At 33.5% G+C, this 22,226-nt stretch overlaps 1 protein-coding gene across 4 annotated transcripts in view; it reads left to right on the top strand.

Annotated features, from left to right (window-relative positions):
- The window catches only part of Mfn1 (mitofusin 1), a 40,058-nt gene that overhangs the window by 14,751 nt on the left and 3,081 nt on the right, over positions 1-22,226 (top strand). For all 4 annotated transcript variants that reach the window (XM_076866944.2, XM_076866945.2, XM_076866942.2 and 1 more), the window contains exons 8-17: positions 3,179-3,332; positions 4,248-4,315; positions 9,138-9,259; positions 11,220-11,346; positions 11,623-11,727; positions 12,247-12,349; positions 12,486-12,715; positions 15,540-15,692; positions 16,567-16,763; positions 20,667-20,801. In XM_076866944.2, the coding sequence (XP_076723059.1) occupies positions 3,179-3,332; positions 4,248-4,315; positions 9,138-9,259; positions 11,220-11,346; positions 11,623-11,727; positions 12,247-12,349; positions 12,486-12,715; positions 15,540-15,692; positions 16,567-16,763; positions 20,667-20,801 (1,394 nt within the window). The remainder of the gene's footprint in view (positions 1-3,178; positions 3,333-4,247; positions 4,316-9,137; positions 9,260-11,219; positions 11,347-11,622; positions 11,728-12,246; positions 12,350-12,485; positions 12,716-15,539; positions 15,693-16,566; positions 16,764-20,666; positions 20,802-22,226) is intronic.

The raw sequence follows: 22,226 nt of genomic DNA, 5'->3' as shown, positions 1-22,226 counted from the left end.
TGAAGTATAAAGTAACAGAAAAATACATAGGTAAATCATTTAAGTATCCAGCTCTTTGAATTTCATAAATTTAAAACTCCTGTGTGAGAGTCCAAATAAAAAAAACACAAGATTCCTAATACCCAGAATCCCTCCTCATAGTCTCTCCCATCCTCTGCCTTCTCTCCCAAGAATTAAATGCCTAAAATGACTTCTAACACATAGATTATTTTTTCCAGTTGTTCAACTTTATGTGATAGAATTGTATAGTATCTACCTTTGTGTCTGTTTTCTTTTGTTCAACATTGTGTTTGTCCTAGGCATCTGTATTATACATAGTTGTTTATTCTCATTGATATATGGTATTGTATCCTGTAATTATTTTGTTAATAATAAGAGAAAATAAACTGTTTATGTTCTGATTTCAAAATTAAGAGAGCCTCATTTTATACACTCTGATTGCATTTTCCATAGCTCATAAAAAACTAAAAGCTATAACTGATTATTTTTCTTCTAATTAAGGCTATAATGGGGGGCAGGTAACTGTGATTGAACTCAGGAGCATTCAACCTCTGAGCCACATTCCCAGCCCTATTTTTCTATATTAAGCTGCTGTATATTAGTATATAACATCACTCTCTATATTCTTGTATGTGTCTTTTGGTGTCCTCTGTATGTGTTTTTGTTTGGACGTATATACACCAATGAGTCTTAGGGGGGATTGGTTGATTATGTCTTTCAGAGGATATTTGGTCATGTCTGAAGATATTTTGGTTGTCACAACTGGGTTAGTGTATTATTGGCATCCAGTGGGTAGAAGCTAAAGATGTCATTTCCCATCCTGTAGCACAGCATAGCTGCTCAAACAAATTTGACTAATCTAAGTTGTCACCAATGCAGAGATCTGTAAATGATGGATATATATTTAATATGTACGTATATGTATATATGTAGAATTGTTGAATTACAGGTTAAGAATATGGTCAGTTTCAGTAAATGCAGCTCAAGAGTTATCTAAAGTTCTTGTGCATTTTATATTCCTACCAGCATGTTAAGAACTACAGGTAGTTTACATCTTAAACTCTTTTTGTAATTGGTATTGGCCTATGTCATATTAATTTGTTTGATACTAGTTTTTCTGATTTTAATAGTAAGAGTTTGTTGTAAAAAATTTAGAGAATAAAGGGTTAAAAAATCTTCTTCCACCACTTTTACATGTTAGATAATTTGCTTTCATTCTCCTCCCTATTGGAATTTTGCTTAAGACAGTTTTGTTTCCTGATATTATTAACTGTTGTAATGATACATTTTTAAATTGGGGTCTCACTTAATCATTGTAGAATTAGGAAATACCACTCCAAATTGTCCTTCCCCACATAGTTCAATGTTCCTTTTAGCTTAATTTTCTTAAGTCTTAATAGATCTCTATTAGCATAATGCAAAAGGCTAATATTAGATCATAATTTCTAATTCTTAATTCTCATTTTAGTATCTTTTGTTGTTGTTTGTTACTGGGGATTGAATTCAGAGCTGCTTCAACTTTGAGCCACATCCCCAACCCTTATTTTTTATTTTGAGACAGGGTCTTACTAAGTTGCTTAGCTTTGCTAAATTGCCGAGGTTAGCCTTGAATTTGCAGTCCTTCCATCTCACCGATTGGATCTGCTGGAACTATAGGAATGTACCACTGCTCCTGGCTCATTTTAGTATCTTAAGCCTAATTTGTAAGTCTAGTACTTAGCTAATACATTTTTCTCAACTTTAATTCCCAGTGTTCCTAAGAAAATAAACTGTTTATGTTCTGATTTCAAAATTAAGATAGCATCATTTTATACACTCTGATTGCATTTTCTATAGCTCATAAAAAACAAAAAGCTATAACTGATTATTTTTCTTCTAATTAGGGCTATAATGGGGGGGGGTAACTTCGATTGAACTCAGGAGCACTCAACATCTGAGCCACATTTCCAGCCCTATTTTGTATTTTATTTAGAGACAGGGTCTCACTGAGTTGCTTAGCATCTTGCTTTTGCTGAGGCTGCCTTTGAACTCATCATCCTCCTGCCTCAGCCTCCCGAGCTGTAATTTAATGATTTCCATTAAACAATATCAGTCTTTCTTATTTACACACACATACAAAATAGCTTAATTTTATCCAATTTTTGGTAGCACTTATTTTCTGATTTCAAAGGTATTAATAGCTTCACTGTTGAAAATTTAGAAAATAAAAGGATAATAAGGACCAGGTGTGGCACCATTTGAGGCAGGAGGTTCACAAGTTCAAGGCCAGCCTCAGCAATTTACCAAGACCCTCTCAGAATTAAGTTTGAAAAAATGATCAGGGGATATAGCTCAAAAGTAAAATATCCCTGGGTTCAGTGTCTAGTAGAAGAGAAGAAAAGGAAAACAAGGAATAAATTAAAATGCTACTGATTTTTTGGGCTTTGCCTCTCTGCTGCTATTATTAATTTTTTTGGAGGAGGTACTGGGAATTGAACTCAGAGGCACTCGACCAATATGCCACATTGACAGGGTCTCACTGAGTTGCTTAACACCTGGATTTTGGTTAGGCTGGCTTTGAACCCAGATCCTCCTACCTCAGCCTCCCTAGCTGGTGGGACTGGGCATGCATCACTGGGCCCAGCTTACTACTATTATTAATTAATACACATCTATATACTCATTATTTTTTGTAATAAAAATCATGTATATCCTTAATACAGATTTGACATTTCCATACCATTAAATATTAACATTTGTCTGCAGTATGTTTTATAATGGTTGTATAATATTTGATGTTTTGTTAGAATTTTAAATAAATGTTCAAAAGGAAGATCATTAAAAGAAAGATTTCTTGTCAAGTATTGTACTTTATTTATTAAAATATTCTGGATTTATTTAGGTATATGGGACTATTCCTATACTATCATTGTAAATGAAGTATAGTATAGATCTATGTTCGTTGGTTATGTTTATTTAAATTATTTGAATTCTTGGGGCTGGGGATATGGCTCAAGCGGTAGCGCGCTCGCCTGGCATGTGTGCAGCCCAGGTTCGATCCTCAGCACCACATACAAACAAAGATGTTGTGTCCGCAGAAAACTAAAAAATAAATAATAAAAAAATTCTCTCTCTCTCTCTCTTAAAAAAATAAATAAATAAATAAATTATTAGAATTCTTTAATATTCTTCTTTGTAGGTACGCAGACAACACATGGAAAGATGCCTGCATTTCTTGGTAGAGGAGCTCAAAGTTGTGGATCGTTTAGAAGCACAAAATCGTATCTTCTTTGTTTCAGCAAAGGAAGTTCTTACTGCTAGAAAGCACAAAATACAGGGGATGCCAGAAGGTGGTATGTATTAATAATAGGTTTTCCTTTTAAATATATAAAAAACAATATTATGCTGGAAATCTAGCTGTATACAGTAGTCCCCCTCTTATTACTGTGGTTTCAGTAATCTATGGTCAGATATGGTCTGAAAGTTTTAAATGGAAAATTTTAGAAATAGACAGATCATTAATTTTATTTATTTATTTATTTATTTTTAGAGAGAATTTTTTTTTTTAATATTTATTTTTTAGTTCTCGGCGGACACAACATCTTTGTTTGTATGTGGTGCTGAGGATCGAACCCGGGCCGCACGCACACCAGGCGAGCGCGCTACCGCTTGAGCCACATCCCCAGCCCGATCATTAATTTTAGATTGTGCACTGAATAGTATTTTGAAGTCTGTCCATTCCAGACAACATGGAACATCCTTTTGTTCAAGGTTTCCATACACTACTCAGCCATCTTGGTTAACATGTTGATTGCTTTGTAATCACAGAGCTTATGTTCAAGCAACCCTTACTTAGAAATGACCCAAAGAGCAAAAATAGTTACTGATGCTCGCAATTGACATACACCAGAGAGATGCTATAAAGTGCTTGTTTTAAGTGAAAAGCTAAAAATACTTGATTTAATAAAGAAAAAATATTGTATGCTGAGGTTGCTGAGATCTACATAAGAATTGCTCTTCTAACTGAAATTGTGAAGAAAAAGAAATTTGTACTTTCAGCTTCAAAAGTTTCAGCCACAGTGCATGATAAATGCTTGGTTAAGATGGAAAAGGCATCAAATTTGTGTATATATGTGTAGATAAAGTTTATATGGGGTTCAGTACTATGTGCAGTTTCAGACATCCCCTAGGGGTCTTGGGACATATTTCTCATGGATAAAAGGGACTGATATATTAGATTTTAAAAAGTCTTTGCCTGTATATTACAGGTGGGGCACTTGCTGAAGGATTTCAGGCAAGATTACAGGAATTTCAGAATTTTGAACAAATTTTTGAGGTAGGAATTTTGTCAATGTATCAAATAATGCAAAACTCCTGAATTGGCTGGAGAGTGATTATAACTTCATTTTCACTATCTATCTTTCAATAACCTCTGCTGTTATTTAGTGTAGTTACTGACACAGCAAGTGAAACAAGGAAAGTTGGAAGAAAGGAAGCCCAGCAAAATGGATGATCTGTAAGAATTGAGAATTAAAGATTATAATTTCTTCCTTATTCTTTTTCCTTATGTATTTATAAGTGAGAAAGTTTTTTCATTATTGCTTGTGTTGTGCAATGTATGAAATTCTTGGTGTTCAGTTATTTTAAGCAAGAGCAACAAATGTAATTGCTGTGGAAGGAGTAGAGAGCAAAGTGAAAATCATCCCCTCTCTCTCTCTCTCTCTCTTTTTTTTTTTTTGATACCATACTATTCATGGAGATATATAGGACATGTTTAATGTCATTTGATAAACTTTTACATTTCTAAAGTGTATTGCAACCTATTCATTCTCCTCATTTTGTATCAAATGTTCTGAACAAGTGCGTTAATAGAAAATAATTAAAATACAGCTCCAACACTAGGAATCTGGTGGGAAACTACCAAAGTGTGACTGATGTGTGTGTATAGTATTGGGGAGACAAGATAATTAATCTCTTATAGTGTAGGCACTTGAGTATTCGGAGACATTAAAAATCCTACATTTGACTAAAAAGTTCTTAAGATATTAATCTTCTAAAACCTTCCATAGCCCTATTTAATATAGTACTGCATAGATTCCACATCAACTTCTCACTTATCAATGAACACAAAGACTTTAGAATTAGAAATCTGGCATCTGTAATTATTCTTCTAAGTGGTAATTGCCTTAGTAGGACAGACTTGAAAGTTGAATGTGCTTGGCAGAATTTTTAAAATTTTAAAAATTTGCTTATTTTTTCCTTATCTATAAATTGATAAAAGGAGGAAAGACCTTTAGACATATGAAGACAAAAGTGTTTAAGAAAACTCACTATATGCTACCTTAGTGAGAACTCTACTTTTTCAGAGGTTCCTGCCATATCAGTAGATGTCCTCTCAAGCCAAGCCATAGGATACATGGATTCCCAGTTACTCGTAGAATATTGTTTGTTTATTTTTTTCTTTTTTTTTTCCACAAGAGAATTGATACTTTCCTCATGCTTTCCACTTACTTCATCCATGTGGAAAATGTGTTGAGAGCATGTATTGTTCTGTTTCCTTGTCTGTATTTATTGACAAGGAAAAAAAAAATATATATATCTTTCATATTGGTTCATGGTATACCTTTTGCTTTCCCAGAATATCTTGAAAAGGGGCAGGAAGGAGAGGAATAAAAGATGTGTGTTATAGAGCATTGGTTCCCAAACTAGCTGATTATTAAAATCACATGAGTTACTTTGGAGAACTGCAGGCACCTGAGGTTTCCAGAAATTTTGATCTAGTTGGGCTGGAATTTGCCTAGGAATCTATGTATAGTCAAAGTTCCCCAAGTGATTGCAGTAATCAGGTAGATTTGGGAACTAGCTTCTTATTCTCTCTCTCTCTCTCTCTCTCTCTCTCTCTCTCTCTCTCTCCCTCTCCCTCTCCCTCTCCCTCTCCCTCTCCCTCTCCCTCTCCCTCTCCCTCTCCCTCTCCCTCTCCCTCTCCCTCTCCCTCTCCCTCTCCCTCTCCCTCTCCCTCTCCCTCTCCCTCTCCCTCTCCCTCTCCCTCTCCCTCTCCCTCTCCCTCTCCCTCTCCCTCTCCCTCTCCCTCTCCCTCTCCCTCTCCCTCTCCCTCTCCCTCTCCCTCTCCCTCTCCCTCTCCCTCTCCCTCTCCCTCTCTGTGTATTTATATATTTTGCAGTGCTGGGGATTGAATCTGGGGCTTGAGCATGCTATGCAGGTGCTCTTGTTTTTAGAAGAAAAAAACAGTTCATTAGAAGAAAAAAGCAGTTTTTTTTTTTTGTTGTTTTAGTTACATATTAATAACAAACTATACATATAATAGTATATGATCATCAGCTTTCTTATGTTATTAGGACATCAGAAAATTAACTTAATTGGCATGATTACTATTTTGAATCTCAATCATTAAGTTTTAAAGGAGCCTATATTCTGACATGAGGGAATTTAAATTGGTTTATAATAGTATTTTTAACTTTCTGGAAAATTAGAGTTTCTGATAAATCTAGGAACTCTATAAGCTGTATATTTTCCCATGGAGATTCATTAGCATATTAGTCTGCATTTTTAATATCCTGCAGATAAATGGGAATAGCAGTTTAGGATACTTTTTAATTAGAAAAAGATTGTTTTTCTTTTTTATATTTATTCATTATTGTGTTTTTGAATCAAAAAATAACATTTCCCAAATAACTTTTCAAGATCTTTTCATTTCTTTCTGGTCTAGCTCTAACATTGTGCTGTTATCTACAAATTTGGATCTTCATTGCTGATATCTAGATTTACTTCATCGAGGAACATAAATTTTATTTTAACCTTTTTGTTTTAAAATTATTTTTATGTTTTTATTATAATTTTTTGGAGCTTAGTTTGGCACATTTATGAGACAGCTATTTAAAATAAAATTCAAGTTGTGTTTTGGTTATTAAAAAATAAGTAGTTTACAATTCAGACATTTACTATTAGGTAATTATTGGTGGTTTTATAGAAGGAAACATCCTGGAATGTTTAACCTTTGTTTTAGATATATATGGGATAGGATACTTAAAATGCATACCACTAATATTTTGAAGATTAGTGAAAATGAATGAGTGTAAATGAGCTTCGCCGGGGGCAAAAGTGAAGGTAGACCAAACAAGAAATGTATGGGCTTAGTTGTCTTTATAAATGAATTTTCTTCACGTGCCCTATCCCTAAAGAAGTGAATTGTTCTGTTTTTTATACCTCAAAATACTGGAGAGGGGAGAAAGATTAAAGGCTTTCTATTTGAATGAAATGCATACATAGTTTTAGAGACAGGGCTGAGTCTAAGTTATAAGTAGTACATTTATTTTTTTATTTTTTATTTTTTTGAGGGTGGGTACTGGGGTTGAGCTCAGGGGCACTCCACTACTGAGCCACATACATCCCCAGCCCTATTTTGTATTTTTTATTTAGAGGCAGTGGTTCATTAGCTCCTTGCCATTGCTGAAGCTGGCTTTGAACTCGTGTACTTCTTGTCTCAGCCTCCCAAGCTGTTGGGATTATAGGCATGGACCACCCGGCCTGGCCAAGTAGTACATTTAATGAGCATGTAACATATTCATTTCAGAATAATAAACATAGTACTTCAGTGCCAAGTGAATACCTTTTAAACCTTGAAAGCTATTTATTTTTACAAAGGAGGGACAATAATGAGCTTTAGGATGTAATTAACAATTTGTACTAGCTAAATATATAAACAACTAAATATAATACTTTCACAGAAGTATCCATCTTAGGGAATTGTGATATAACCATAATTCTAAAAAAATCATTGCTGGGTGCAGTGGCATACACCTGTAATCCCAGCACCTCGGGGGTCTGAGGAAGGAGGATCACAAGTTCAGAGCTAGCTTCAGCAATGGTGAGGCACTAAGCAACTCAGTGTGACCCTGTCTCTAAATAAAATACAAAATAGAGATGGTGTTATGGTTCAGTGGTGGAGTGCCTCTGAGTTCAATCCCTGGCATTCTCCCCTCCAAAAAAAAAAAAAAATTGTCATAGAAGATAAACTTGTCTCCTATGAAGTATTGTTGTAATTACTGATGTGGCCCAGGCTAGCATTTCTTAAATTGTTCAGACTGAATGTCTTTTCTATGTAAACCCCTATAGGTTTCAAATGTTGTCACTATAGAATTTGACTTTCTATGAAGTAAAAAAAATGAGTTCAGTTGTAATATTATAGTTTGATAAACTTGATGAATCACAGTAAAAATAAATTTAGATCAGTAATATTGCATATATTGAAAATTCAAGCAAAAATTTCACAAATAATTGTGTCCATTATTATATGTGATGCATTCTGATGTACTTTATTTATAAAACACTAGTTGATTTGTACAGCTATTGATGGTTATGAGCTGCAGTTAGCTTGAAGGTGAAACAAATGAGGTATAGGGCATCATTCAGACCAGTGTGTACCACACTGTCATCTAGTGATAATACTATTGTCTTTGAAGTAGCTATAGATATTTTTCTGTAAATAACTTAAAATATTACGTAGGTTGTTACATATTATTTTTCAAATTGTTGACATTTTACTCTGTAGAAATCCTTTTTGGTAGCTTTATGAATCACCATATTACTCAACTAATTTTTTTTTTTTTTAATGGTATTGGGGATTAAACCCAGGGCCTTGTGCATGCAAAGCAGGCACTCTTCCAACTGAGCTATATCCCCATCCCTCATATCAACCAATTTTTTAAATTAATATTCTAATTCAAAACTCATTTAAGAACTTTATAGGTTATCTATTATAAGTATGAGAAAAATAAGAGAGATAGATTAGAATTGTATAATATGATTCAAATAGGTAATTCTGATGGGGAAACCTTTTTTAATATTGAAAATATAGTGCCATTTATTTTTAAAATGTTAGTCAAACCATGCCACATTACTGTGTAAAAATACACAAAGATAAGAACTTGCTGTTAAAATCCTTTTTACTTTTGAAGCTTTTAATTTTTTTAACCTTTGTAATTTTAAGTTGTGTTTATCGTGTGTTTTTTTTGTTTTGTTTTATTTCTACCCTTGTTTCTGTTTTGGTTTAAGTTACAATCAGCAAGTTTTTGTGTTTAAATTCCTGAAAATGTTGTGATGGAATTACAGTAATGTGTTATGGCTTGGGCCCCTCGCAGGAGTGTATCTCGAAGTCAGCAGTGAAAACAAAGTTTGAACAGCACACTATCAGAGCTAAACAGATTCTAGATACTGTGAAAAACATAATGGATTCAGTAAACGTGGCAGCAGCAGAGAAAAGGTATGAGTTCATTTTATTGCAACATAAAAATGTTAGTTTTTCTATATTAGACTTTTGTTAAGACTAAGATTTTAAATTGTAAAATTGTATTATAGTTTTGTGCACTAAAATCAAGTCTTGTGAATTTTACTGATACCTACTTGTGTATATCTTTTTTTTTTTTTTTTTTTTGATGCTGAGGATTGGCAGCCAGGGGCACTTGACTAATGAGCTATGTCCTAGTCCTTTTTATTTTTTGAGACAGGGTCTCCCTGAGTTGCTTACAGCTTTCCTAAGTTGCTGAAACTGGCCTTGAACTTGTGATCCTCCTGCCTCACCTTACTGAGTTGCTGGGATTATAGGCATGCACCATCTCGCCTGGCTACTTGTGTGCTTTTTATTTTTTATTTATTTTTTTTTAAGAGAGAGAGAGAGAGAGAGAGAGAGAGAGAGGGAGAATTTTTAATATTTATTTTTTAGTTTTCGGCTGACAAAACATCTTTGTTTGTGTGTGGTGTTGAGGATCGAACCCGGGCCGCACGCATGCCAGGCGAGCGCGCTACCGCTTTAGCCACATCCCCAGCCATTGTGTGCTTTTTAAATGTTTGAGAATATGAATATTGATTAATTCTGTGACCTGTTTGAACACATTGTTTATATTTCATGGATCACTACATTTGTGTATGAATTGCGATTTTAGAATGTTTAGTGGTTTTAAAATATCTTTAAAGCAGTGGAAGAACAAATTCTTCAAGCAGAATTTTCTGAAGGATTCCATATCAGGTGATCCTCTTTTTGCATTCAACTCATGATTCATTCTTGTTTAAAGTTGAAAATGTAAACCTTTAAGTACTAACTGTATTGTTGAAAAGTATAATTCTCACTAACTTGGTATACTTGAAGCAAAGATTAGGATGTTATTAGATATGTTTTCAGAAGTAATGATGTTAAGCCTCAATTGTACTTTTAGTGGGCTTAAGCCAGCTCAAGGAAACATAACAAAGCATCAAAGATTAAAATCCAAGAGGAGGTAAAATTGAAATTTTATTCTTTCTGGAAACCCCCTGCCCCCATATCCTATCTAAGTCTATTGTTTGGTTTTAGTACTTTTTTCAGGAATACATGTGTCAAAAGGAGAAAGTACCAAGTGTATAGAACACAAGGCTGTGAACCCCAAGTCTGATCTCATTCCTGGTGCTGTACCTCTATGTAGCCTTTTTATAATGAGATAGTGTTGTTATAGAAGCCCTTTCCAACTCAAATGCTTTATTATAGTACCCAAAATTTGGTTGCCAGATTGACCTTATTATTTATTTTTTAAAACTATGAGACATCGAACCAAATATAGCATAAAGATGTGATTTGAGGATACTTTGTGTAATATTAACTCTTGGCAACCCTTTTAGCAAAGATCTTAAAAGGGTCTCATGCCTTTGGTCTTTGTGCCATGGAGGGATAAACAAACTTCTACGAAATTTCCTATGAAAGGCCAGATAGTAAAATATTGTAAGCTTTCTGAGCTGTACTATCTATCTTGCAGCTGCTCAGTTTTGCAGTTTTAGAGTTTATATATATATATAAAATAGGCAACTGAGTGAATGTACAGGTATTCTAAGAAAACTTCAACATGAAACTGGCACATGACTGGATTTGTCTTGCCAGGGTACTGTTTGCTGACACTTGTTTATTAAAGTCACAGTTGAGTTCTATTTTTGACTGTTCATATCTGTGAAGTGTTCAGTGGCTTTGTAGAGTCTTTATCAATCCTTTGTAGGAGTTAGGTTCACATGGGCAGAAAGACAGTGTAGTTTATAGCAAATCCATCATTATAAAATATTTCATGAATGAATGTTAGTTGAATACTTTCAGGTGTTGAAGCACATGATTTCTTTTTTCCTTGGGTCTTGCTTGAGTATCGTTGCTTAATTGATTTGGGACTCTAGTGTGTCTTGAATGTTGATTGCTTTTCATAATATAATAGGGTTTATTCAATGGAAGAGAGGGAAGACCAAATTGACAGACTGGACTTTATCCGAAACCAGATGAACCTTTTAACTTTGGATGTTAAGAAAAAAATCAAGGAGGTCACTGAGGAGGTAGCGAACAAGGTAACAAAAATGTTATGATTAAAGCTGGTATACAGAGTAAACTTCATACATTGATCCCTTACAAGAAATTTGACCTCAGTTATGACCTAAATTGCCACAAGTTATGTTCAGATTTTCAAGAGGATATTGTATTTCGTTTTTCCCTGGACATATTTTTTGATCATGGTAAAAATGTTAACCCTTAACTTAAAAACAGTATGATACTTTTTCTCATTTTTTGGAGTAGTTGGTAATCTCATTTTAATTTTTTAACTCTAATTTTTTTAATATTCTCAGGTTTCGTGTGCAATGACAGATGAAATTTGTCGACTATCTGTTTTGGTTGATGAGTTTTGTTCTGAGTTTCATCCAACTCCAAGTGTATTGAAAGTATATAAAAATGTGAGTTAAAGTGTAATTAAAAAGTTGTTATGAGATACTTTTATCATCATCTTTTGTATTCATTTATTTTATTGGTTTGGCCATTTCAATATCTTCTTGGCAGTTACTTTATAAGCTGTTACAACGCTTGTGCACTGGTAATGAATGTAAACTATTTTGCACAGAAAACTGTACAGAGTGGGGCTGGGGCTATAGCTCAGTAGTGGAGTGCTTGCCTGACATGCATGAGGCCTTGAGTTCGACCTCTAGCACCACATAAAAAATTGAAAAAAATCTTAAAAGTTGTTTAATATGTTAAAAAAATTTTTTTAAAATGTGTTTTTAAAAAACTGTACTGAGGGGCTGGACTGGGATGTAGGTCAGTTGTAGAGCATATACTTAGCAAGTGTGAAGTCCTGGGTTCCATCCCCAGCATCAAATAAAAAACCCACAGAATTTATCCTCAAACATTTAAGTCTTTATAAAATCTATATACTTTCTGGAGAAAAAAATAACATGAAAATCTACCATTGTTAACAGGAGTTAAATAAGCACATAGAAGATGGTATGGGAAGAAATTTGGCAGATCGGTGCACCAATGAAGTCAATGCCTCAATGCTTCAATCCCAGCAAGAAATTATTGGTAATATTTATATCTACAATATCATGTGTGGTTTTGTTTTCTTCTTGGTAAACGGTTTGTTTTCCTTTGTGTATTCTTAGAAGGTCAAACATTACTGTTTCTTAAAATAAATGTAATAAAATTTTCTTCTTTCCAGAAAATTTGAAGCCATTACTTCCAGCTGGTATACAGAATAAACTTCATACATTGATCCCTTGCAAGAAATTTGACCTCAGTTATGACCTAAATTGCCACAAGTTATGTTCAGATTTTCAAGAGGATATTGTATTTCGTTTTTCCTTGGGCTGGTCTTCCCTTGTTCATCGATTCTTGGGCCCCACAAATGCTCAGAGGGTATTGCTTGGATTATCAGAGCCTATCTTTCAGGTATGTATCTTTGATTTTACCAATTGAGACTCCCTTTTCTTATTTTACTTGTGCAATTTTCTCTACTCAAACTATCTTCTGCAAATCTGCATGTTTATAAGCTAATATCTATCTATAACAGCCATTTGAGTATGCATTATAAGGGAAAGCCAATTCCAAAGTGTTTACCCAGTACTCTTTATATATATATTGTTGTTGTCAATGGACATCCATCTATCTATCTATTCATTGTGCTGAGGATTGAACCCAGGGCCTCATGACACTTAACCACAACCCCAGCCCCTACCTAGTACTCTATTATAGATAGTTCTGTGTTTACTTTTGAAACTTTTAAAGGATTTTTTAAAAAGATTTCGTTTTCAGACTTTACATGAATTGGAATAAATGCAAACACTTCAAAAGAAAAACTTACAAATTTAATAGTTTTAATAATTTTTAAGAAAATTTATGAAACTGTAAAACCATCACTGTTATCCCATTTTAGAACATTTCTGTCATCCCAAAAGGATCCCATATGCCTATTAGTCAGTCAGTCATCATTCCTACCCATATGCCCAGTCAGGCATCATTTCTACCTCAAGGCATACCCCAACTCCTCTGTATGGTTTTATATACAATACAATTTACATTTAATACCAGTGCACAAGGGATTTATCAGTTTGTTCTGCCAACAAAACACTGAAATAGCAAACTGCTAACTAATAAGAGGACAAAATAGGGCTGGGATGTGGCTCAAGCGGTAGCGTGCTCGCCTGGCATGCGTGCGGCCCGGGTTCGATCCTCAGCACCACATACAAACAAAGATGTTGTGTCCGCCAAAAACTAAAAAATAAATATTAAAATTCTTAAAAAAAAAAAAAAAGAGGACAAAATACAGTGAGGAAAATGCCGCAAACAATTTTTTTTTTGGTTCTAGAGTTTGAACTCAGGGGCAATCTGCCACCGAATTATGTCCCCAATATTTTTTATTTTTTATTTGGAGATAGGGTCTCACTAAGTTGCTTAGGATAGCCTTGAACTTGAGATCTTTCCTTCCTGAACCTCCTGAGTTGCTGGGATTATAGGCATGCACCAACACATCCTGTTTTCAGAATAATTTTTTAACTATTATATGTATATATAATATATAACTATTATATATATATATATTTATATACACATATATACATACACACACACACATTTATATACACTTGGAGGGGGATGTAGCTTGAAACAAAATTCAGTTATTATTCCTATCTCTAGCCCTACCATTAATCACCTTTTTATATATCAAGGGATACGGATTTGCCCTGTCTGGGTATTTCCTGTGAATGGAATCATGTAACACATGGCCTCATATGACTGGTTTATTTCATTTAGTATAATATTTTCAAAGTTTTTCATTATTATATTGTTATAGCATGTATCACTATTTCATTCCTTCAAACGGCCAAGTAATATTCTGTTTTAGATAAAACATTTATCCATTCATCAGTTGAACATCAGGATAGGTAGTGTTTTAGGCCCATTAGGAAAAATGCTGCTATGAACATGCATGTATCTGTTTTTAGGTGGACATGTGTTTTCACCTTTCTCAAGTATATATCTAGGTGTAAAATTGCTGGACCACATGCAAATTTGTGTTTAATTTTCTGAGGAATTGCCACACGGCTTTCCAAAATGGTTGCACCATTCTCACCAGCAGTGTATGATGGTTCTAGTTTCTCAGAATATTTGTCAACACTTGTTATTGTCTTGTCTTTTTTAATTCTGGTGGATGTGAAGTGGTACCTCATAATGCTTTTGATTTGTATTTCCTTTAATGATTAATGATTTTTGACATATTTCCATGTACTTATTAACTATTCATATACCTTCTTTTGTGAAATGTCTATTCAAATCTTTTATTCTTTAAAATTTTTTTTTTTTTTTTTAGTTGTCAATGGATCTTTATTTATATGTGGTGCTGAGAATTGAGCCCTATGCCTCTCACATGCCAGGCAAGTGCTCTACCACTGAGCCATGACTCCAGCATCTCCACCCTTTTTTTTTTTTTTTTTTTGGTATATACTGGGGATTAGACCTTGGAGTGCTTAACTACTGAGCTACATCCCCAACACTTTTTTTTGTTTATTTTGAGACAGGGTCTGGATAAGTTGCTGAGGCTGACTTTGAACTTGGGATCTTCTTGCCTCAGTCTCCTGAGTCACTGGGATTACAGGCATGCACCACATGCCCAGCTTTTATTCATTTTTTAATTGTATTGATTTGTATTGAGTTTTAGGAATTCTTTATATATTTTGGATAAAAAGTCCTTTAATCAAATACGTGATTTCCAAATGTATTTTTCCAGTCTCTGGTTTGTCTTTTAATTTTCTTTGGTTTATTTTGTTTTGAAGTCCAACTTATTTTATTTTTTTTCTTTTTTGAGGATTGTTTTATGATGTGAGAGATTTTGGGGATTTTTTGGTTCTGGGAATTGACCTGGGGCTGTGTGCATACTGTGAACATGCTCTATCCTACTGAGTTACATTCCAGCCCTTTTTTTACAAGAAGGTTTTAATTTCTATTGAGAATTATTGTTATAGGTAGACTCCATTGTATATTATGAAAATTTATTGTTGTTTACTATATCATTTGGTCCATGTTATAGAAAATAATTTTTAGTCAGTTTTAATTTTTTTTTCATGTTTATAGTATACTCATTATTTGGGGTCATTTTTTAAAATTGTTTCGCTACTATGATTTTAAAATAAATTTTAAAATCTAATAAATGTGACTATTTCATTTATACTTACTTCTTTAACTATAATAATCTCTTTTTTCCTCCTAAATTTATCAGCTTCCTAGATCATTAGCTTCAACTCCCACTGCTCCCACCAATCCAGCAACACCAGATAATGCATCACAGGAAGAACTCATGGTTACCTTAATAACAGGATTAGCTTCTCTTACATCTAGAACTTCTATGGGCATCATAGTTGTTGGAGGAGTGGTAAGAAATGTTATTTTTAGTATAATTAAAATTGAATTCGTTTCTAAGTTGCCTATTAGATCATGAAAAGAAAGATTTTTTTGTATTTTCAGATCCATAAAGCAATAAGAAAATAAATAGGCTAAAAGTAATAAATGAAGAGTTTCACAAGTCTAATCTTAAATTTTAAAAATACGTAAATGCTTAGGAAAGAACTATTATCATCTGGGCAGCTCCATCTACTTGTCTGTCTCTCTGTCTGTCTGTTTATCTTAACATTGGTGGGGATTAACCCCTGGACCTTACACCTACTAACCAGGTGCTCTACTACTGAGTTGCATACATTCCCACCATGTCCGATTTTTCAAACAATGCTTCTTTATTACTTTCATACCACAGCAGACAAAAAAATGATATTTGTATGATGAGGTAACAATAAAAGATGGTAGATCAGTGGAGAACAAAAAAAGAAAAAAGAGAAGATCAGGTGCTTTGTTTAGCCTTCTCTGAATACCAAGGGAATCTTGTCTTAAAGTATTAAACATTATTATAGTAGTAGTTCTTACATTTTGAAAATTTATATGTATCATTAACAGACATATATGTGGTTGTTTTGGTTTTTAAATCTCTGACCTAAATTTTAAAATTTATATAATTTTTTAGTGCATCAACTTAAAATATTACAGGTTTTGAATGCTCTTCCTGATATATATGTGCTGATCCCTTTTCCACCTGATTGTCTTTTGGTAACGTCAGATTTTCTTATAGAAAAGGAATATGCATTTTTAGAAACTAGGTACAATTCAGGGATTTTTAGGGACCCCACAGGCATTTTAATATTTTCTCCCAACTGGCATTTTTTCTTTTCAGAGTAAGCTGTAACTTTATCTTACAGATTTGGAAAACTGTAGGCTGGAAACTCATATCTGTTTCGTTGAGTATGTATGGAGCTTTGTATCTTTATGAAAGACTAACCTGGACTACACATGCCAAGGAGAGAGCCTTTAAACAGCAGTTTGTGAACTATGCAACTGAAAAACTGCAGATGATTGTTAGTTTCACAAGTGCAAACTGTAGCCACCAAGTACAACAGTAAGTGGAAATATGCATCTTTTTTTTTAATTAATTTATTTTTTATTCTAGTTTGTTATATATGACAGCAGAATGCATTCAATTCACATTACACATATAGAGCACAATTTTTCATATCTCTTGTTGTATATAAAGTATATTCACACCACTCGTGTCTTTAATGCATCTTTCTTTTTTAAAAAACATTTTTTGAAATATGACATATATGCAAAGAATGAACATCTTGTAATCACCAACAAGGTGGAAAGATAGAATGATACTAAACCTCACTTCTGCCCACTCCCCTTCCAATCACTATTCTCACCATTCTTCTGATAGATTAGATTTGAACATTTGGAAATTGGTATATAGGAAATCCCAAGAACTCTGCTGGGCTTTCAAAAGATAGTTCTTTAGCAGATTTATTCTGAATTTATATTCCTGTGCTTGAAATATTTGTGGTTTCTTAATTATGAAAATTGAATGAATTATTAGCATTTAACAAGTGGGCTTAATGATGAGCAGATTCCTGATTTTATAATAGACATAATATTGTGTTTACTCTTATAATTCAAACTTGTTAGTCTAAATGTATTATTCTTTAGATTTCACAATTTTATTACAACATAATAAACAAATATCTAGGTCTATCCAGTTTCTGTTTTTCTATATCTTGAATATTTATTTCATTGATTTAAAGTATATGGAACTCCCCTTAGATCAAGACACAATATTATGTATTTGGATATAATTGAGAGCAAAATTTAAAAGCTCAATATAGTTGCAGTTTAATGAAAGAGAACGTGCACATAATTATAATACAAAGTGAAAGTGATAGGTAGTGTGAGAAAGAAAAAGCATTCTTGAAATGTGGGGTTCAAGCATTTACTTAAAGCATGAAAGATAGTGGGTCAGTATCTTTACTAAAGGATTGATAGCAAATGAGATTTGAACATTCACAAAAGTAAGATCAGACAGAAAATAATGCAAGTCAGAAGTAAAAAGAGAGAAAAAGGGGCTGGGATGTAGCTCAGTGGCAGAACACTTGCCCCTTACATGTGAGGTACTGGTTCGATACTCAGCACCACATAAAAATAAATAAATAAATAAAGTTCCATCTACAACTAAAAATATATATTAAAAAAAAAAATAGAGGAAAGTGATGTTATCAGGAACATGAAAAGAAAATGTCAGTGTGGCAGATGTATAAGGAAGATGCAGGTGAAGGTAACAACCCTAGGACAGGGCCCTGCTAGTACAGGGCTTGGGATTTGGATAATTAAGAATCCTGGGAGTGGGCTGGAGTTGTGGCTCAGTGCTAGAGCGCTTGCCTGGCATGTGTAAAGCCCTGAGATCAATCCTCAGCACCATAATATAAATTTAAAAAATTTAAAAAGATCCATTAACAACTAAAAAAAAAAAAAAAAAAAAAAGAATCCTGAGAGTGATACTGATAACTTAGCTATAAAACAAGTAATTTTGCAGTGATGTGGTATATGAAATGGTTTAGACTATGGAAACAAGAATTACAACAAAGTTATATCTGTTTCAGACATAAATTAAAGTCTTAACATAATTAAAGCTGTAGAAAATAGAACATGGAGACCGAATAGTTCAAGGAACTTGTTCATCCATCCATCCATTCATTCATCAAATATTTTTTTGAGGTCTTATTTTATATGATAGCTTTAATTTTAATTTATTTTTATTAGAAGATCTTTTCTCTAATGAAGATACCTGGACCTAAAAAGGAAATTTGATTCATAAAAATCAATGTTAATGTAGCTTTCTATTCTCATTTTTTTTTTTTCTTATTACTGAATATTAAACCCATGGAGCTACATCTCAAGCCTTTTTTTGTAATACAAAGGCTAGCTTTGAACTTTCAAAGCTGGGTAGCTGGTGTTACAGGCATGTGCCACCATGCCCTGCTTTTTTTTTTTTTTTTTTAATCAGGCATTGATTTATTTCCTACCATTTTGATAATTATGCAGTTATGGATAATAAAGTTGAGGATAACTTGATCTTTCTTTTTTAGAAGACTTTACAATGGAGGCAATCTCAAATAATTAGTTAAAATATACTAGGTGAATAGTAATATTTATAATAGTAAAAGAATGAAACATGCTCTATTTGTCTGATACTGGGATTTGGTGGAGTGGAGAAAATTGGGATAAAAAAGACCAGGGAAAGGGTGAAGATGCACAGGAGAATAGTTGCACAGAAAAATGAGTTAGTTAGTTAACTGTGTTCTGTAGGTGCACACACATCAGAAATACTCCTGATTGGAAAAATATAAACATTGTGTTTACTAAAGCTAATGTATTAACCAGCATTCAAATTAGATTTAACTCTTTAGATTTGGAAGCATGATTAAGTTTAGATATGATTTACAGTATTTTCACTTACTTCGTAATAGTTCATAGAAATTTTTTCTTTCTCAGTCTCAATTTTTTTTTTTTTTTTTAAACTGGACAAGAGAATAGGTTTATTGTGCTTCTGGAGAAGTACAGCCTTCTTTTGCCTGTTGATAGCTCATTTGAATTCACAGCCATATAGCAGAGGTAATATTATGTCTTTGAGCATTCATTTGTCTAGAGGCCAGATAAAATTAAGCTTACAGTAAGTTTACAGGTGCCATATCTTCCCTCGTATCATTTGTAGTGCAGTATTCTTTGATTCTTTTTAAAAAATTTTTTTTAGATATACATAAAAGTAGATTTTTTTAGATATACATCAAAATGGAGTGTATTTTTATATAAATACATGGAGTATAACTTCCCATTTTTGTGGTTGTACATGATGTGGAGTTACACTGGTCATGTATTCATATATGAACATAGGAAAGTTATGTCTGATACATTCTACTGTCTTTCCTATTCCCATTCCCCTCCCTTCCCTTTATTCCCTTTTGTCTAGTTAAGTAAACTTCTATTCTCCCGCCCCCTTATTGTGTGTTAGCATTTGCGTATCAGAGAGTATTAGGCCTTTGGTTTTGGGGGATTGGCTTATTTTACTTGGCATGATATTCTCCAGTTCCATCCATTTATTGGCAAATGCCATAATTTTATTCTTTATGGCTGAGTAATAGTTAATTGTGTATATGTGCCACATTTTCTTTATTCATCTATTGAAGGGCACCTAGACTTTGTTCCATAGTTTAGCTATTGTGAATTAAGCTACTATAAACATTGATGTGGCTATGTCACTGTAGAATACTAATTTTAAGTCCTTTGGGTATAAACCAAAGAATGAGATAGCTGGGTCAAATGGTGGTTCTATTCCAAGTTTCCTGAGGAATCTCCATACTGCTTTCCATAGTGATTGCACCAGTTTGCAGTCCCATCAGCAATATATGAGTGTACCTTTTCCCCCACATCCTCTCTAATACTTACTATTGCTTGTATTCTTGATAATTGCCATTCTGATTGGAGTGAGTTGAAATCTCAGTGTAGTTTTTTTTTTTAATACCTTTATTTTGTTTGTTTATTTTTATGTGATGCTGAGGGTTGAACCCATGGCTCCCCACATGGCAAATGCTCTACCACTTAGCCACAACCTCAGTGTAATTTTAATTTGCACTTCTCTAATTGGTAGTGATGTTGAACATTTTTTTCATATATTTGTTAATTATTTGTATTTCTTCTGTGAAGTGTTCGTCACTTCCTTTGCCCATTTATTGATTGGGTTATTTGTGGTTTTGGTGTTAAGTTTTTTGAATTATTTATATATCCTAGAGGTTAATGCTTTGAGGTGTAGGTGGCAAAGATTTTCTCCCATTCTATAGGCTCTCTCTTTGCATTCTTGATTCTTAATGATTTAGATGTTGTTTTATAACTTTTCTTCTGATTATGAAAACTTTACATTGAAGCTTCCTCATTTTAGAAGATGTTCATGGCTACTAATTTATTTTTTAATTTTAAGAGAAATGGCTACGACTTTTGCTCGCCTGTGCCAACAAGTTGATATTACACAAAGACATTTGGAAGAAGAAATTGCTAGATTATCCAAAGAAATAGATCAGTTGGAGAAAATACAAAACAATTCGAAGTTCTTAAGGTATTTAAACTTTTATTCTCAAAAATGTGAATATTTAGTGGTCTCATTACCAAAATGTAATTATATAAAACCACAAATGATTTATAAAATTTTGAACTTTCTGTGTTTAAATTAAGATCTTCCATATTTAATTTCATGTTTAGTAATTTCAATATAAGCTTTTTTCAACAAGAGAGAATATCTGAATTAAAAGGAATTTTATAGATCCAAATTTACTCTGTTAGGCCAAATTAGTCCCCTTTTAGAACAGAAGTTCTGTAATTTAAAGTGAATTTTTAGTCAATTATGGTCAAGACCATAAATTCTGTTCTCATTGGGGACTATTAGGTATATTTAAATCTGAAGCAACAAAAATAAACTAGTTTTCTGATAAAATGTATGTTTTTGGTTTGATATTTTTAATTATGGATTGTTTGAGATCTAATATAACTTCCTTTTGGGGCAAGACTGGAAGTGTCACTGTCAGGTTTATACTTAGCAGTTTGTACCTTCAGCTTTCTTATTTATTAGCTAACCTGCCAGTGTGTCTGGGAAAATTTTTAAGCACCATCTAAAAATGCTATCACTACTTCCAGGGAACATACAGTTGCCTATGCTTAGAGTAGCTTAGTAGCCCCTATTTACAAATTGCAGGAACTCTCTTTGTAACCAGAATTGTGGGAACATACATTTGTCACAGAGCACATAATAATGTTTTAGTCAATGACAATGTACATATGTAGTGGTAGTCCCATGATTTCATAATGCAACTGAAAATTTCTATCCCTGATATCATAGCCATCCTAAGGTCATAATATAACACATTACTCATGTGTTTGTTTATACAAATACTAATCCTCATGTTATAATTGTCTACTGTATTCAGTACAGATTTTTAGCCTAGAAGCTGCAGTAGGCTATGCCCTATAGCCTAAATGTGTGGTAGGCCATTGCCACATCTGGGGTTGTATAAATAAGCTCTGATGTTCACACACACAAAAATCAACTATTAATAAATGATGTACTTCTTAGAGAGTATCCCAGTTATGCAAGGCATGCTTCTATGCAGAGTCTCCATTGTTAATAGATGAGGCTCAACCATTTATGTAGAATTTAATTTAACTTGCCTAATGCTTCAGCACGGTGGCCTGAAGAAGTATATTCAATGGCATTTATGGCATATTTACATTTACTCAGTGTGATCTCAGTCATGGTGGGCAGAAACAAAACAAGACCCCCTTCCTCTCTAAAGTAGAGAATAAGCAGGCACCCATCCAGTGAATTCGTGCTCTGGCATAGCATGTGAATGGGAGGTACAAGTCTATTTCTCTGATAGTTTTAGTTACAGTTTTTCTCTATTACTATATGTGATTTTATTGCATCAAGTGTGATTCTAGTGTTGAGAAAATATTTTTGGTCTATCACGGCCCAGGAACATATACCAGC

This window comes from Callospermophilus lateralis, chromosome 10, assembly GCF_048772815.1.
Source record: "Callospermophilus lateralis isolate mCalLat2 chromosome 10, mCalLat2.hap1, whole genome shotgun sequence".
NCBI classification, from domain to species: domain Eukaryota; kingdom Metazoa; phylum Chordata; class Mammalia; order Rodentia; family Sciuridae; genus Callospermophilus; species Callospermophilus lateralis.
The sequence above is the reverse complement of the archived record's forward strand: the minus strand, read 5'-3'. Positions and strand labels throughout refer to the sequence as shown.